We start from the raw sequence: 15,646 nt of genomic DNA, 5'->3' as shown, positions 1-15,646 counted from the left end.
GCGTAAACACAGCGCATACTTGGCAACCTCTTTATCTTTCTCCGGCGTCATGTTCCGAAAGTCAATTTGATTGGCTACTGCCCAAAATCTCGCACTCTCATTGGTCACTTTTCGTGCCTGAGCTCGCTGGTGAAATAACGTGTCATAAACGTCATTGGTCATCTTCGCGTCTCTGCTGATGTACCGGTGTGCAATAATTGATGATTTCGTAACAAACATTGTTCGTCTTTTTCTTCTTTGTGGCAAACATTGGGAGCTTTCTGTAATTCCAGAGCACTTCTCTTCCCATTCGAGCTGGGAAGAAAAGCTAATCTGGAGTTAGCTAGCTAGCGTTACAAATCGTCAACAGAAGCTAACGTCAGCTAGCTCCTAGTCCTTTTACGTTTTTTTTTTGTACAACCGTCTGAAAGAATGGGTGAAGAAACTAAAGGAAACCTCAGCACGGACAGCAGATCTGCTAATGACACCAGTAATGAGAAAAACGGCGAAACGGCAGACGGCGGCGTTAAGTTTTACACGTTAGAGGACGTTAGAGTACACAACATGAGCAATGACACATGGCTCATCATCCATAATAAAGTATACGACATCTCAAGTTTCCTAGAAGAGGTGAGAAGCACTTCAGTTGGTACCACCCGGGCTAGCATTATTTTAGTCATAATTTATGATTTCTGACTCTGCAGTTAAGAGTTCCACTTTTTTAACGGCTACATTCACTTCCTGGAACTTCCAGAGGTTTCTCGGTGTCACCTCTTGACCTGCAAATCAAGTTTATGTCGTTAACATTAACAAAGATTTTAAGCTCAACGAAAAGCCTTTAAATGATGTGGCTAACACCAGTGGAAACAAAAATGCACAATTTGCATAAAAACAGCTTAACTTTTAATTTCGACTAACGGTGCTGCTAAAATTTACATAATCGTTCGTAAATATCTGTGCACGCCAAGGCGATCGACATTCACACGGCAGTAACTTAACATCTTCAACTAATAACTTGCTAACTTTAACTACGAGTTACTTTTAACCAGTGTTTATGACTTTTGTTTTGCGGGAATTAAAACTAAGCTTATAAAGATTGGCTTTAAGTAGTAATATTCATAAACACGGTGGTGGCTTGCATATTTAGGTACTCTGTTAAGAAGTAAACACCAGTTTGTGTCAACAGTTGGACATAAAGTTCCACTTTATTTGCTGGATAATGTGCCCTTTATAAGATTTTATTATTAATCTGCATTTATTGATTATGATATCAAGCTGCTGTAACACAAATTTTCCTGTGAGAGACAAATAAAGAATATAGCTGTCTTTATTTGGATGATTAATCTGGCGTGTAGTGACACAGCAAACTTTATATTGATTAACAGAAAAGTGCATTGTATTTTGTTAGTTGTAGTTTGTGTTGATATATATATATATATATATATATATATATATACACATGAGTTACTGCTACTGAAAAGACCAGTGCTATTTTGTTATTGCTTGCTGTGCTGTCTTTAAAATGTAGGCCAACTGAATAAACTACTTTAACAATTTGTGTTGACCTTTGACCTTAGCATCCAGGGGGTGAGGAGGTTTTGCTGGAGCAGGGAGGTGCAGATGCCACAGAGAGCTTTGAGGATGTGGGTCATTCAACAGATGCCAGGGAGATGCTTCAGCAGTACTACATTGGAGAGCTTCACATGGTAAGAAGAGAGTCGGTTTCTTGCCTGCTTCATGACTTTCCTTTGTTCATTTTTCTTCAATCAATACTGGAGAACTAAATTCTGTTTGCTAGTAATCGGGGCCTAAATTTAACCAAGTCAGTCAGCACAGGCGCCTGCTGTCTCCTTGAGGAACGAAACACGAGTTTGTTGTTCATGAAGTTGCTTGGAGTCACAAGATTGTGCAGCACAAGACTAAATTTTAAACACTTTTTAAGGAGTTTAGAATGATTTCATTGCTTTATCAAATTGATTTGTTATGCTTTAATAAGGGTGGTCATGTGAGCAGTGGCTTTTGTCTTTTTTATCTCACTAGACATCAGTCATTTATGATTTTATGATTTTAGTCATCTTTCTGATTTTACACTTAGTATAACTGTGGCTTTTATGTGTTTATCCCTAAAAGACATATTTGGTGCAATAAATCATGATTGCATAATTACTGACAACCTGGTAAATTTATCACACCACAATGACCACAATCCACAATGTTCTAATGGTAACAAGCTTTCTGTTTTCAGTTCCCTATTATTGAACATGTTTTTGAGTTTCATGCTCGTGACTGTGATTACAATAGGGAATGGTTTACCTCTAGTTTTGGATTATTATATAAATGAACTCATTTACTTGAATGTAGATCACTTTACAGTCAATGCTGACATGTACTGTGCAACATAAACAGACAGTAAAAGTTAATTGTTGTTTCTGCAGGATGACAGAAATAAGAACACAAAGGTAAGTTCTACTGCCTAAATAACAAATTTTACAGAATTCATGTATTATGTATTTACAGTATTCTTTTGAATTTATAACTTTGTTTATGCTACAGGAGGGACAAGTCACAAATTCAGGAGAATCAAGGTGAGTCACTATGATGTTTGTCTGTTTTAAAGTTTGTTTATAATCATTCAAAACTCCCATAAATACATTTAAGAAGAAAGAAAAAATGTGGAAGTGTTTTGTATGTTTGTAAAACAATGTAAATATGTATTTAAATATAATATTTGTTGTCCCTTGTTTCAGGAGCTCCTGGGTCATGTGGTTGGTACCTGCCATTGCTGCAGCTGTTGTTGGAATCGTGTATCGTTTCTTCATGTTTGAACACAAGTCGTCTTGAGTGCTTAAAGCGTTCTCTTTTCATCTCATTCTTTTCGTCCAGAGGCCTTGAATTGTTTGACCAAACATTTTTCATACTTATAGCTCATAATTAGGACTGTCAGCATACTTTACAGCAGAGCGAGAGAGCAGTTTAATGAATATTCTGTCCTTATCTGTCTACACAAAGTGCATGAAACAGAAAGTTTTAATAAAATGTTTGCCTGTTTTTTTCTTTTTTTGTCATTGTCACTATGCCTATTGTCACTTATAGAAAAAACATTGATCTTTAAACCTGTCTTTCTGATGTATTTGGTGCAAATTGGTCGCTTTTCAAAAGCAATTTAACTCCTTTTAAACAAAAAAAAAACCTTCAACAATATTCCACTATTATATGGGCACACTGCCATATGTTGGTGTGTAGAAAGATGGTGACATCAGGTTAATGAGTCGTAATCATTCTTTTTTTTTTCTTGATTCTAACTTCTTAAGCCTCTGTAGTGCAGTTTCTAAGGTTTTATACCCTGAGAATTACTACTGCTACATATTTCAATAAGAATCGAGAGCCCATTTTATGTTCTCCTTAATATACATTTATTCTGTTAAACAATCTACCCTGTTGTGTAAATGTATTAAATTCTTTTGTGATAATCATGATAAATTATATTGTATCTGTGATTATTTAAGGCAGATTATGCTTTTTAAATTAAGATTAGTAATACAGTATAGTTTTTGCACCCAAATTTAATATATGACAGTAAATAAAGATTTCCCTTCAAAGAGACAAAGTATATTTGAGGATTTTATTTGCTATGCTGTTTGTTATGTGACTGATGTTTTCCCTCCACTTTCTGTTAATGTGTTTTGTTGTGTAAACTGATTGAGAGGCTCTGTCATTGTTGGGTTGAACTCATTTTTCTTTAAGTCTTCTGTGGTTTGTCCTTGTATCGTTTGAAAATTGGAACTTGACAGGGCAATAAAAGTGTCTTTCAGTTCTCAGGTGGTTACCATGCTTGTTGAATCAAGATTTTTTAGTTTACCAAAACTATTAAGATTTGGTTTAGATATGTTTTTAATAGCATTTAATCACCAACTTTTTAATATGTTAAATGGGAATATATTATCATATAGGAAGAACTCTACAAAAATGTTTTGTCTATTTATAACTTATCAAAAACATATGTTGCTGTCCAAACAGTCAATCTCAAAATTACTTGCAGCTTTCCAATTGAAATTTGTCAACTTTGAAGATATATTTTTGTCATCTCTTTGGTTTCTGCCATTTTCTGTCATTAAAGTTTCTTTGAGTCGAATGATCGGCTAATAATTGTGTAATTTTTTCTGCCTATGGCAGTTTTCCAACAAAAGAAGCTGCCAACAAACGTTCTTAGTTACAGCAAGCTTAAACCTGTTTGCAAAGCCAAGATCATTTTATCATGGAATAGGAGAAAAAAATGCTGGAATAAACATGTGTAAAGAAAACTACAAATTAAAATCTGTGAAATCATCCTAAATTTGATTGGATATAGTGATTACTTCAGAGTTAACTGAAATAATAAAATATTCATGTATATTTTTACATCAGATCATGTAACAAATTACATATAAATTAGCTTTAATGTGCTTGAAGTGAATTCTTTTCTGTTTAAGGGTTCAAAGGTTTCGTCTTTCACCCTCAACATTTCTATTATCGGCTCTTTTAAGATTAAAGCTTAATCTTGCAGCGTAGTTTAAATGACGGGGTGATGCAAGGGAAGGACACAAACGGGACCACACCCATTTGTTTGCCACTCCATTTTATCTGTCCCACTGAATTTTGATTATCTTCAGTTCTACACCAGCTGTTCTTCACTCACTTTTACTCATGTGTAACTGCATCCATCTCAATCAAGATTTATGTAAAAACTCAACTTTTAGCCTAAATGTCTAAACAAAACCTTTAAAACCAGATTTAAAAGCAAACTGCCAAAGAACTAAAATGATCTTTGAAGTATTTGAGTTTCTAATATAGTAAGTTATTAGGTTAGTAGGAATCCATAAAACATAATGTGTATAAAATGATGTAACCACTGTTCCTTCAGGGTGAATTTGTAGACGACCTGTTAAGGTTTTTACAGCAAACCAAACTTCTTAAAGCAAACAAAAGGATTTAGAATAAAACATTAGGAAAATATATAGAACAGAAAAAGACATTTAACTGTCCTGAACCAATCTGTTTTTTTGTGCTGTATAAATTAGTGTGTCTTAAATTAAAGACATTTATCTTCGTTTAATCTGTTGTTTCACCTGTTTTTCTGTTTTGTTTTTCAAATCTCTCAAGTTTACTGTTGTAGGCAGATCTCTGACCAAGAAAGTAGACTCTCTACCTCCATTAACTGCACCGCTTGTTATGGCTCTGCCTTTAAATTTGGAAAATAAATAAATAAAATGTCAGCTAATTAAGCATGTCTGTAAACATTTAAAAATCCTTGTTATAAATTAAAGATTTTTGTATTAAAGCTTCATAAATTACACTTTTCCTGTGTTCTATAATGATTAATCATTTTGTGGACTTTTGGTCCAAAAGTTATGAAGGTGAACTGACCTGATTAATGATTAACATTTCAACAGTTCAGAACACTTTACTAATATGAATTTTAAATAAACAACAAAATATTGAAACAATAGGACTCAGATCTTAAAATGATGACAAGTTATCACTGCCATAAACACGGTGCTCATCATTCTTTCTAGACCTGCTTTAACACAGTCTTATAAATTATAAAAAATGGCAAAAAATATTACTATAGTAAATTTTCCTCATTTTTCTCTGAGATATTTTTGAACTCTGCTATTAATTATGAATTCCTCATTGCAATTTTACGTTAAAAAATGTGACTTATAAATGACTGAAGATCATTTATAAATGTTTAAACTTTTTTTTTTTTTTCATTAAAAAAATGCTGAAGTCATAGCAAAACAGCAAATAATTATTCTGTCCTTCATACAGTCTGCCTGCTCCTCGGAGCTATTTTTCCTGGAAAAAAAGATGTAAGTGGAGAAGAGCAGGAAAGGCCCATTATAATAAAAGCCTTTCCATTTGCAACCTCCACAAGAGCTCTCCCAGGTTAGAGTACTCACAGCCAACAAAACACACACCACAAATTAACACCTAGTGAGTCACCCTTTTCTGTCTGCTTAAAGCTGGTGGGAATGATCAAGAATCTATTCACGTCAGTGGATTACAAATAAGAATAAAGATTTTTTTTTAATGGTTTTTATTTCATTTTAAAATGCTTGCATTTTTCTTTTTTTTCATAAAATACCAAAACCTTAGCATTAACATTTATAAATAACAAATTGATAAAAATGGTAACAAAATGACAGATTTTTCTTTTTTAGTTTATCATCGTTTTACCAGTTTGAACAATTTAAATTTAGTTTCCAAAATATGTTGTATCTTACTTTATATAAACACAAGATGGCACTACAGCTTCAATATGGTAATGTCCCAGTTGTTTTATTTGGTTTTGAAAGACAGTATGTATGTGTGTTTGTCTATATATATATATATATATATATATATATATATATATATATATATATATACACACACACACAAAAACACTGCACATTTAATCTGTTTTGTGCACCCACTCTGTGCTTATCTTTGGGTTTTTATGAGCACAGAACAGCAGTGATCCCAATAACTGTGTTTCTCACACATGGTGAGCATGACTTTAATCAAAGATGAAAAACAACTTGCAAAACTGTGACTGTGATGGTGTGATGCTGATAAAGACCATGCACACGGAGGTAGTTTGCAGTATTATTTCAAAACAATGTACGAAAAAACCAAACAGATATGAGGTTGTTTTTTTACCAGTTGAGAAGTTCAATGCATAAAGAACAGATTAACACTTTTTTTTTTTGCAATGAAGGTTTTTAAATAACACTGTCCTCCTGGATCTGGATTCTGTCTTATATGTCTCATGAGACAATTAGCCATTTACTGTTGTGATGGCCTTGCTGTGACAGCAATTATTTCAAGAAAAAGTGACAAGCTCAAGCAGACATCATGTTGTGTCAGTATGAACATCAGATGACCATTATTCCCCATGACTGAATTGTCTGTCATCTCTATTAGCAGCAATCCTTGAGGACAACTGAAAGTGCTAATGCACGACTCTCCACTGCCTTCCTTGAAGACCTGCTTGGCAACAAAAACAAAACTAAAAACAGCAACACTTTGGATGCCACTCGAACAAAGTCAAGAAAAACATTGGCATTATGTTTTCATGTAGTTGGAATGATTTTATAATTAAATACGTGTTCTTCTTCTACTCATAAGGACACACATATAGCAGAAAGTGACGATCATTCTAGCAGAAAAAATTCTGTATGGAATTTGCCATTTCTAAAAGGTCCTAAAAACCCTAATTTGTCAACATGTGTCACAGAGATAACAAAAACAAATTTTCTGAAGGACACAGACCAGTAAAAGCAGCATTTTATTTTCTTTAGTGCTAGCGCTCATCTCTAAGCTTGTTTCTATTCATCACAGAAGAAAACAAAATTAAATACATAATCTTTTAAAATGTATTCACTGAATCAAATTGGGTTTTTACTGCTTTACATGAATTTTGTGGTAACACTTATTTCATATGTTTTTTGCTTATATTTAACTCAGTCACTTTACGTATATGTTAAGTTAATGTTCTTTTAAAAAACATCTTTTGCTCAACTATTTAAGACTCATTTGTAGTTGACATTTTTACTTTGTTAGCTTTATACAGCATGAATTTTGTAATTAGACTTGTTGCTTTTTAGTTGTTCAATCATCTTTAAGAACAACATGAAGCTACATATCAATAGTACGTGTATCTAAGTAAAAGCCAAAGCAGTACATGTTCTAATTATTTTCCATCTCTGGGTACTTAAAGATGTTTGAGGCATTCATGTGCACAAAGCTGAAGTGAATGTCTTTCAGATGGAGCAGTGAGCCACTAAACTTTTTATACCACTGGTTTAACTTTGTTGCAGCCCAACTGGAGTATACCTTCTTATTCAGCTAGTGTTAAAGTCTTTTATCAGGTTCTTTGATTTTTAGACTATTTTGAATTGAAGGTGGAAACCCTCTCAACTTTCTCCTCTCCAAGTTTCTAATTCTAACAAAATATTCAGTTTCTCAGCTTTAGCATTTTAAAGAAGACCTCTCAAATTTTGTTAACTTTTCATATCGACAATAGTTTGCCAAATAAGATAAACACATTACACAGGCTTTCAGAAAAAAAATGCGCTACCGACAAAAAAACTGAATTGTTGAATAGAATCTAAGTGGTCATGTTTAGGTCATGATAAAAACTTATATGAACATTATTTTGTTTTTGTTTTTAAGGGTTCTTTCACTACATCCAGACCGAACAACTTGTAGCCATCATTAGGTTTTACATGAGTGGGCCTTTAAACTAAACAATCATCTTAAATGCATAAGCAAATGTTGTGACTTAAAAATTAACTTCATGCACAAGACACCCTCAAATATTTTGGATACTCGACAAGTTGAGATGTGGCCAAAGATGTCAACAAATGGCAGGTGGATACATTTCAGCTGAAGGAAGCAAGACTGCCCCTTTAAGACCAGAAGAGGATTGAATGTTTAGAGTCTACAATAGCAAATAAGCTACACATTGCAAGGAATTACTTTTTTTTTTGCTGTTTATTAAACTAGTCTGAAATATAAACTGTAATATGCTGCATAGACAAGTGGCTTCCATTTCATTTTACGGTCATCCAATTCATCTCATTTTAATGGTTTGCTTTAAAACAATAAAAGATTGTCTCACAACAAAAGACCAGGCAATAAATTCTTAAATTAGTCTCTCTAGCACACAAAAAAACAAAGCTTATTATAAAACCACATGGAGAGTTTATGTGTGAATCAAGCCAAACTCATATTTCTTCATTAGGCAGTTACACATTTTTATAAATAAGGTTTTGAATAAATATAGCAAATGTAAAACACTTGGCATGGCCCTTCTTCCTCAGTCTTCTCCAAACACCATGAACTACTTATGGAAGTTTTCTGTAACATATTGGGCAACAGTTGCTGATATGTCCACAACAAATAAAAGATGTTCAATGGAAGATATCTGCAAAGATGTTTTTGAAATGAAGCAATTAATACTGCAATGAAGGGTGTTTGTTGCCATTTTCAATATTTGTACACAGACTAAAAATACAGACTGATTTTATGAACATTTTTCATTTTAACACCATTAACTAGTCTGTAAATTATCTCTTAACTCCTAAACATTTAAGAAAAAGTCAGATAATACAAAAAGGCATCATGCTTTATTTCACAGATTATCTACAAATGGACACATTATTTACTGTTAGAATTTAGAAACATAATATGTACATGAAAAAGATTATTAAGTCAGTTATTTTTCATATCACTTTTTTTTCCTGAAACTGGTGGTAATGCTAAGCAGCAACCTTAAATGAATTCCATAAAATATTTCTTTTAAATTGTTTTAGACATTTTACCCTCAACTTTAATTCTTAATCAACCGTCTCCATGACACAGAGCCTTATTTAAACTAAAATGAATAGTGTCATTATCAAGCCTAATACAAACTGAAGACGAACACATTAAAGAGTTGCTCCTGAAGCTGTTTTTGTGCCCGTGTGTAGAAATACAAAGTCTGAGATCTTCCCAGCGCATGTTATCTCTTCCCCACACAAACGTGGTGACCTTTCTCCAGTCCAGGTGCTTAATTACTTTTCTCCTCACATGCACTGAAATGCTGTGACTTAAAGGTTAACTTATTTTAGCTGCTGTATGTCAAAGTCTTGACAAACAGTTTAAACTGAAGAGTTTGGGGGGCCTCAGTTGTTCAAAGTGCTTAAAATCAGTTAGCAATGCTCACAAATATCTTTTATGAAAAGGAGCTCACATATCAGTTGTGTCAGTTGACAAACTGGGCTGACAAATGGGCTGATGTTATAAAATGTTTGCATAATATTGGTGGGCATACTGAATTACAAACAAGGTTGATAGCTACCTATAAAACAACTAAAAGGGTGGTTTAAGAGGCTGTCTTGGATTACAAATCAAATCCTGGTAACAGTGTTTCACCAACGAGTAAAAAAAATTACCTACAAATGGACCTTGTGTTCAAGTAAACTGAACACCAATTTAGATTGAAATTTGTTAAAAAATAAAATAGTGATTGATACAACACATAATGATCCATACTGTACAATATATATTTTTTTTCAAATACTTGTCATCAGAACCAGTCTGACTTTTAAACCATATACAATGCAAACCATGTGACCCCATTACCCTTAATACCACACATGAAGGAAACGTCAACAACAAGGACATAATTGTCAAACCTACCCAGACCTTATATAGGTCACTGACCATGTTCTCTGTCATTCTTGCAGTATCTTTTGGCTACAGACATCCTAAGCCAAGCTCAGTAAGGTACAGGTGGACGATACACTGGAGGAGCGCCCATGGATGCTGTTGTTATCCAAAACCCCTGACACAAATTGGGTTGTTGAATTGTTACTCCACCCAAAGGTGTTGGCCAGTTCAGGACACAGAGCCAGAGCCAGCCTCTGGAGGACAAGGTGAAATTTCCTGCGAAAGTTTCGGTTTATCCAGAAGTAGAAAATGCAGTTGAGGAAACCATTGGAAGTTGGCAGCCACACCACGACAAACTCAACCCACTCTGGTACGGCACTACCTGAGACTGCTGCGGGTCAGAAAATGTTAAAGTGAGACACATAACATTCAGTCCGATGACAGCGAAACACAACAGAGCAGCTTCTGAATAAAGTCACTAACAAGCTCTCCTGCAATAGTTTGTCCACAGTCAGTTGAAGCTCAAATTATGATTACCCACTGAATATTTTATTTAAAAAAACAGTGCAAAAGATTTTCTCCCTATATTTCCTTATCTTTCACTAAAAACTTGAGCATGACTGCATTATGTACTGCATGTCATAAAAATCTGAGGAAACTAGATATTAAAAGTTGGTTTTACAAAACAGTCATCTTAAAAACAGTTGCATTTTTATGTATAAATTATTAAGGTTAATTGGCAGCAAACTGTAATAAAATTAATTTATTTGTGGCCAATGTACAAAGAAAAATCTATATTTTTTGAAAACCTGGCTTATTGGAAGCAAAATATAAAGAGAATGCTGTACATTGATATTGTGTATTAACAATATTTTGAATAAGTAGCAAAAAAAGCTGTTTTTTTTCCTTTTTACTAAAAATGAAAAGTCAAACATATTCACACCTATTATCAGAGTTTATTGGCGAAGCCTTCATTTGCAAATACAGAAACAAAATAGACTTTCTCCAATGGGATTTGGGACCATTCCTTTTGTGTGACGGTTATGCTGCAGTTCTGGGACCAAGAATACAATTATAAAAACATTAATTTTTATCTTTTTGTTTTAATGCATCTCACTATTTTGTTAAATTAAGCATGAATGATTTTAAGCTTAATTGTAAATTAATTGCTACAAATAAACGGCAGTGATGAGCATGCAAATGTGGCTGATACAGCTCTAGAAATTTTCTTCAATCTTTTCACTCAAGAGCAATGACATTTATAGTCTTAATCATAAAGTCTAAAATTAGCTGAGAATTAATGGCACATAATAAAGTGCTTTCCTCTGAGACTCAATCGTTTGGATGGGCGCACACTTTGCAGTTTAAGTTAAGACTGTCAGTTTCTTTTTGCAAGGATTTTCAGCCATATCAGATAGATTAGAGCTTCCTCTGGAAAAAAAAAAAAAGGTCTTCACTTCTAAAAATATTCAGCTGCGACTCCACTTTCAGACTGATTACTTGGAGACAGAACACGGTCAGGGTAAATGAGAAAAGTTTAAAAAAGTCTGAGTCATAACTGGCCTTGAATCAGTATACTCATGCCCATCATTACATAAATATATCTGACAGCTATTCCACCCACACTCTTGGCAAAAAATTGACAGATTTGATGAGGGAAAAGGCCATTATATGTTTTGTTTTCAGACACAACTTAAATCCTGAAGAAACTGATGTCTGGTTTTGAATAATCTTAAATAAATAAAAAACTACTAAGGCTGATAAACTTTAGCTTGATTTAAACATCCATAAGGTTAATATACACAGAAAGCACAAATACTGCAAAGTAATATGGCACTAATGATTGTTTGAAGGTTGAATATAAAAACCCTTGAAACGTTTCTTGATGTATAATTTGTGTTGGAACATACCAAAGATTCACACTCACAGGGTGCATTTGCTTACTGCTCAGAATTTCTTCATTCTGACATAAAATAACGTGCATCTTTCAGATGAATAGGTTGCACAGATGCAAAAGATATAACTCGCATATGTCCACCTTTTTACAGCATACTGGGATTTTCTTTTAAAGAACTAAATGCACTTCAAACTTAATTTGAAATCTGAATTCAGGGATATAAATAAATAGGCCAAAACTGCTAAACTTCACTTCATTTAAAGTTACTTCTTGTGTTTTATAGAAAAGACTTTAATAGAATGTTTTTTGTGAGAGAAGGAACTTTTCAACAGGAGTGTCAGCAGATTTTAGAAGATTCATTCACTGATGACAGACCCATCACATCTTTCCCCCTAGAGACTTATTCCCAGGGATGCTTTGCTTACCATTGTAGATCATAGCAGCCATGCAGGGGGTCCAACAGGTGTAGTATGCTGCCATCACAGGAACAAGCACTCTCGCTGCCACATTGTGCCTGCTGCGGAGCGCACAGCCGTACTTGCGCAGTTTCAGTCTCTGTCTTTTGGCTACGCACCACACCCTCAGGTTTGCATATGTCATGACAACGGAGCATGGGAAAAATATCAAACAAGTCAGGCTCAGGGAGTAGGCGACGTTCGTGGAATAGGATGGATTGCAGACCAGAGACGCGGTAGAAAAGTGAACGTCAATGATGCCATCTGGAAACGAGATTGGCGACAGTAAAAAGAGGGGGAAACACCAGGCGAAGGCGATCAGGAGCAGCGTCCTCCTCCTTGTCATCAGAGTCGAGTACTGGAGCGGGTAGAACACCGCAACATACCTCTCCAGGCTTATTGTGGCCAGTGTGTACATGCAGGTAGAGTAGACGGTGGCGTTGCAAAAAGCCACGACGTGACAAAGAGCGTCTGGGCCCTCGGTGTAGTCCTTCAACAGACTCACCCAGAGGTTCAAGGGCATGACCAGCAGTCCGAACGCGGAGTCTGCAGCAGTGAGAGACAGGAGAAAGTACCGGGAGTTTCTTGACCAGCCTGCCACGGAAGAAGAAATAACCAGGAGAACCGCAATGTTGCCCAAAGTGATCATCACTCCCAGAACGATGATGACGCTTACTTTGATGGAGCGGTGGCTCAGCTCCTGCAGCCGCTGAGAGTCAACATCTGACAGGTTCGAGTGATCAGAGGTTGAGAGGTTAAGTGGTGTGAACATTGTTCTTCACAAGGACATCGGTGCGAATAAATCACAAGTCACGAACAGGGGGGGAACAAAGTGTTGAAAATGAACCAAAGTATGGGCAGAAACTCCATTAGAGAGCAGCAGCTGCAGGTCTCCTGACTGCAACAATCAGCTGCACACCTGCTGCAATTAGTGATGAGAGGCAGGAGTCCACCTTCAAAGATCCTCCCATCCATTACTGCAGAAAGCTCCAACAGTTTCTTCCAAAAACATTTATATTTAATGGCTTTTATTATTATACTAACTTCCTAAATTGTATTTCATCTACATGTGGTTGGTATGTTCAGAAGAGGAAACAGACCAGATTAAAAGTGAAATCCCTAAAAACATTGCCATAAAGGATGTGGTTTAAAATAAAATACTGAAAGCATTAATAACTTTTAGAATTGTTAACTGAAATTTTATTTAATAATTTATAACTTTCAAAATTGTGAAACTGACATTTTTAAACAATTTATTAATAACACTAAATTGATTTTTTTTTTGCAATCAATAACTGTTTCCAAGTTAAAAAAAAGACTTGGTCTAAATAAAACAAAAAGATCCCTAAGCTAAAATTTGATTTAAAACAGCTATTTGAACTTTTTTGGTTTATGTTTGCATGTGTTTTGTTGTCATTTAGATAATGTGTAGATTTCATGGCAAAGATAGCATAAAGAATAATTTAATTCTGATAATAATGTGGGGTTTTTTTGTCATTTCAAACAGAAAATCCATGTCATTTCTTAAAAGTAAAGTCTGCATTCATATATATTTTTTGCCATTTAGGCTCAGAGGGGTACTGTTTTTTCCTGTTTATGCAGGCAATGAACTTGTGACATTCTGAAAGTGGAATGATAATTTGATGTGTTTGTATCTAAATCCACAGGGATTGAGGGCGTTGGAGGAACATTTGGGGGTAGTCATAAGTCAGTCACACTGCTGGAATAATATTTGTATTTTTTCCCTGTACACTTATGTCTGTGAAGCTTAGAAGTTTTAGATGCATCCCTATCCAACTCCACACCAAGGTTTTATTCATTGGCTCATTATGCATAATTGTTAGGCTTATCCACACTCTCTTAAAATATGCAGAAAATGACCTGTGGGTTCATTGTTTAGCTTGCAGCTATGCAAGACTTTATTTTTATTCAGTGTGCTTATCTCACTACTGTTACATGTGACACCTTCAGAATTACAGACTAAACATCTGTGACATAACTTAGAATAATTTTATTTACAGAAACATTTTAGCATAAAAAGTCTGTGCATATTATTTTATTCATTTTGCTATTAAACATGTTAAACAGTCCTGAAAACTAAGCTTGAAACAAAGTTGTCATGTCTGACTTGCGTTCATGAATCATCCTTTTAAGGCAACCTTGAGTTTCCACAAGCAACAACAAGTCAGTCAATAACTGCAAAAAATAAAAAAGAGAAAAATGAACAGGTCCTAACAACCTGATGTCTTACAAACAATCCAGGTCCAATTTCTGAGACCATCAATGTTTTGTGTCTGCTCTGTTGTGTGGTAGCTCCATTGACCTTCCTTCATAAGATCTTTATGACAGAAGGGCAGGAAAGATTGGTGCTGACCTTTTCTGCTCAGGTCACCATTTGTTCAGAGTTATTCTTCTCTGTTGAGAGTAATGTGATGCTGCAGTCGCAGTAATACTAATCCAAACAATAATTAATCAAATACTCTCACACATTAATATATATATACACATATATATATATTATTGTGCCCAAAGCATTCAGTCCTCCTACATTTTTTTTCTCTGTTCCAAAGCTGCAGTATTTCCTTTGTCATGAGACAAATCCCATCTGGTGAACAAAATGTCTTCAAATACAAATAAATAAAAGTCCAGTTGTTTTGTTTTTTAATTTTTTTATTATCATTATTTTTGATTTTCTGAATCCTGCATGACTGAGAATCTACAACAGCATACTTATAGATTTGGCTACATAATAAGTTATAATTAGAGTGCTGACATTAAAAGAAATTAATTCTAAATATTGACCTAAATAAACCAAAAAGAAGTGTAAATGTTTCACTCATAAATCAAACCAGGTTTTTCTTCCACTCGTGTTACTGCACCAACAAGCTTCTCTTGTCTCTGGAGATCAATTCTTGTTTAGTTGAACCACCCGAACCTGTGTGTCATCCAGAACAAATTCTGTTCTGTTATTCTGTTTTGCTCAAATAGATGTGAAATACTCAGATCTTGTGTTCATGAGGCTACAAAAAATAACTGACAACTATGAAATGGTTTGTCTGTTTGAATACAATCAGTGAAGTCAGTCATCAATGAATGAATCCAAGCATGTTTTTAAAGAAAGAGGAAGTGCCTTTTGAGA

At 34.6% G+C, this 15,646-nt stretch overlaps 2 protein-coding genes across 2 annotated transcripts; one reads left to right on the top strand and one right to left on the bottom strand.

Moving 5' to 3' along the window:
* Positions 1-144: 144 nt before the first annotated feature.
* On the top strand, positions 145-4,111 carry LOC108250737 (cytochrome b5). Its single transcript, XM_017440756.3, has 5 exons — positions 145-609; positions 1,557-1,685; positions 2,415-2,438; positions 2,533-2,564; positions 2,727-4,111. Exons 1-5 carry the CDS (start codon positions 412-414, stop codon positions 2,818-2,820), a joined length of 477 nt encoding a protein of 158 aa, XP_017296245.1. The 5' UTR covers positions 145-411; the 3' UTR covers positions 2,821-4,111.
* A 5,001-nt stretch (positions 4,112-9,112) lies between these two features.
* On the bottom strand, positions 9,113-13,279 carry zgc:162592 (uncharacterized protein LOC561993 homolog). Its single transcript, XM_017441669.3, has 2 exons — positions 12,478-13,279; positions 9,113-10,546 (listed from the first exon to the last, which is right to left on the bottom strand). The coding sequence occupies exons 1-2, from the start codon at positions 13,277-13,279 to the stop codon at positions 10,254-10,256; spliced, it is 1,095 nt and encodes a 364-aa protein (XP_017297158.1). The 3' UTR covers positions 9,113-10,253.
* Between the last annotated feature and the right edge of the window lie 2,367 nt (positions 13,280-15,646).

This window comes from Kryptolebias marmoratus, linkage group LG15 (genome assembly GCF_001649575.2).
Source record: "Kryptolebias marmoratus isolate JLee-2015 linkage group LG15, ASM164957v2, whole genome shotgun sequence".
Taxonomy (NCBI): domain Eukaryota; kingdom Metazoa; phylum Chordata; class Actinopteri; order Cyprinodontiformes; family Rivulidae; genus Kryptolebias; species Kryptolebias marmoratus.
This window is presented reverse-complemented; position numbering and strand designations above follow the sequence as displayed.

Excerpts from the sequence above, each read along its gene's own strand:
- LOC108250737 (XM_017440756.3), top strand. The coding sequence starts at position 412 with ATGGGTGAAGAAACTAAAGGAAACCTCAGCACGGACAGCAGATCTGCT. Across the intron at positions 610-1,556 it reads TCTCAAGTTTCCTAGAAGAG|CATCCAGGGGGTGAGGAGGT; the intron begins GTGAGAAGCACT and ends CTTTGACCTTAG. Across the intron at positions 1,686-2,414 it reads ACATTGGAGAGCTTCACATG|GATGACAGAAATAAGAACAC; the intron begins GTAAGAAGAGAG and ends TTGTTTCTGCAG.
- zgc:162592 (XM_017441669.3), bottom strand. The coding sequence starts at position 13,279 with ATGTTCACACCACTTAACCTCTCAACCTCTGATCACTCGAACCTGTCA. Across the intron at positions 10,547-12,477 it reads GGCTGCTATGATCTACAATG|CAGTCTCAGGTAGTGCCGTA; the intron begins GTAAGCAAAGCA and ends TCTGACCCGCAG.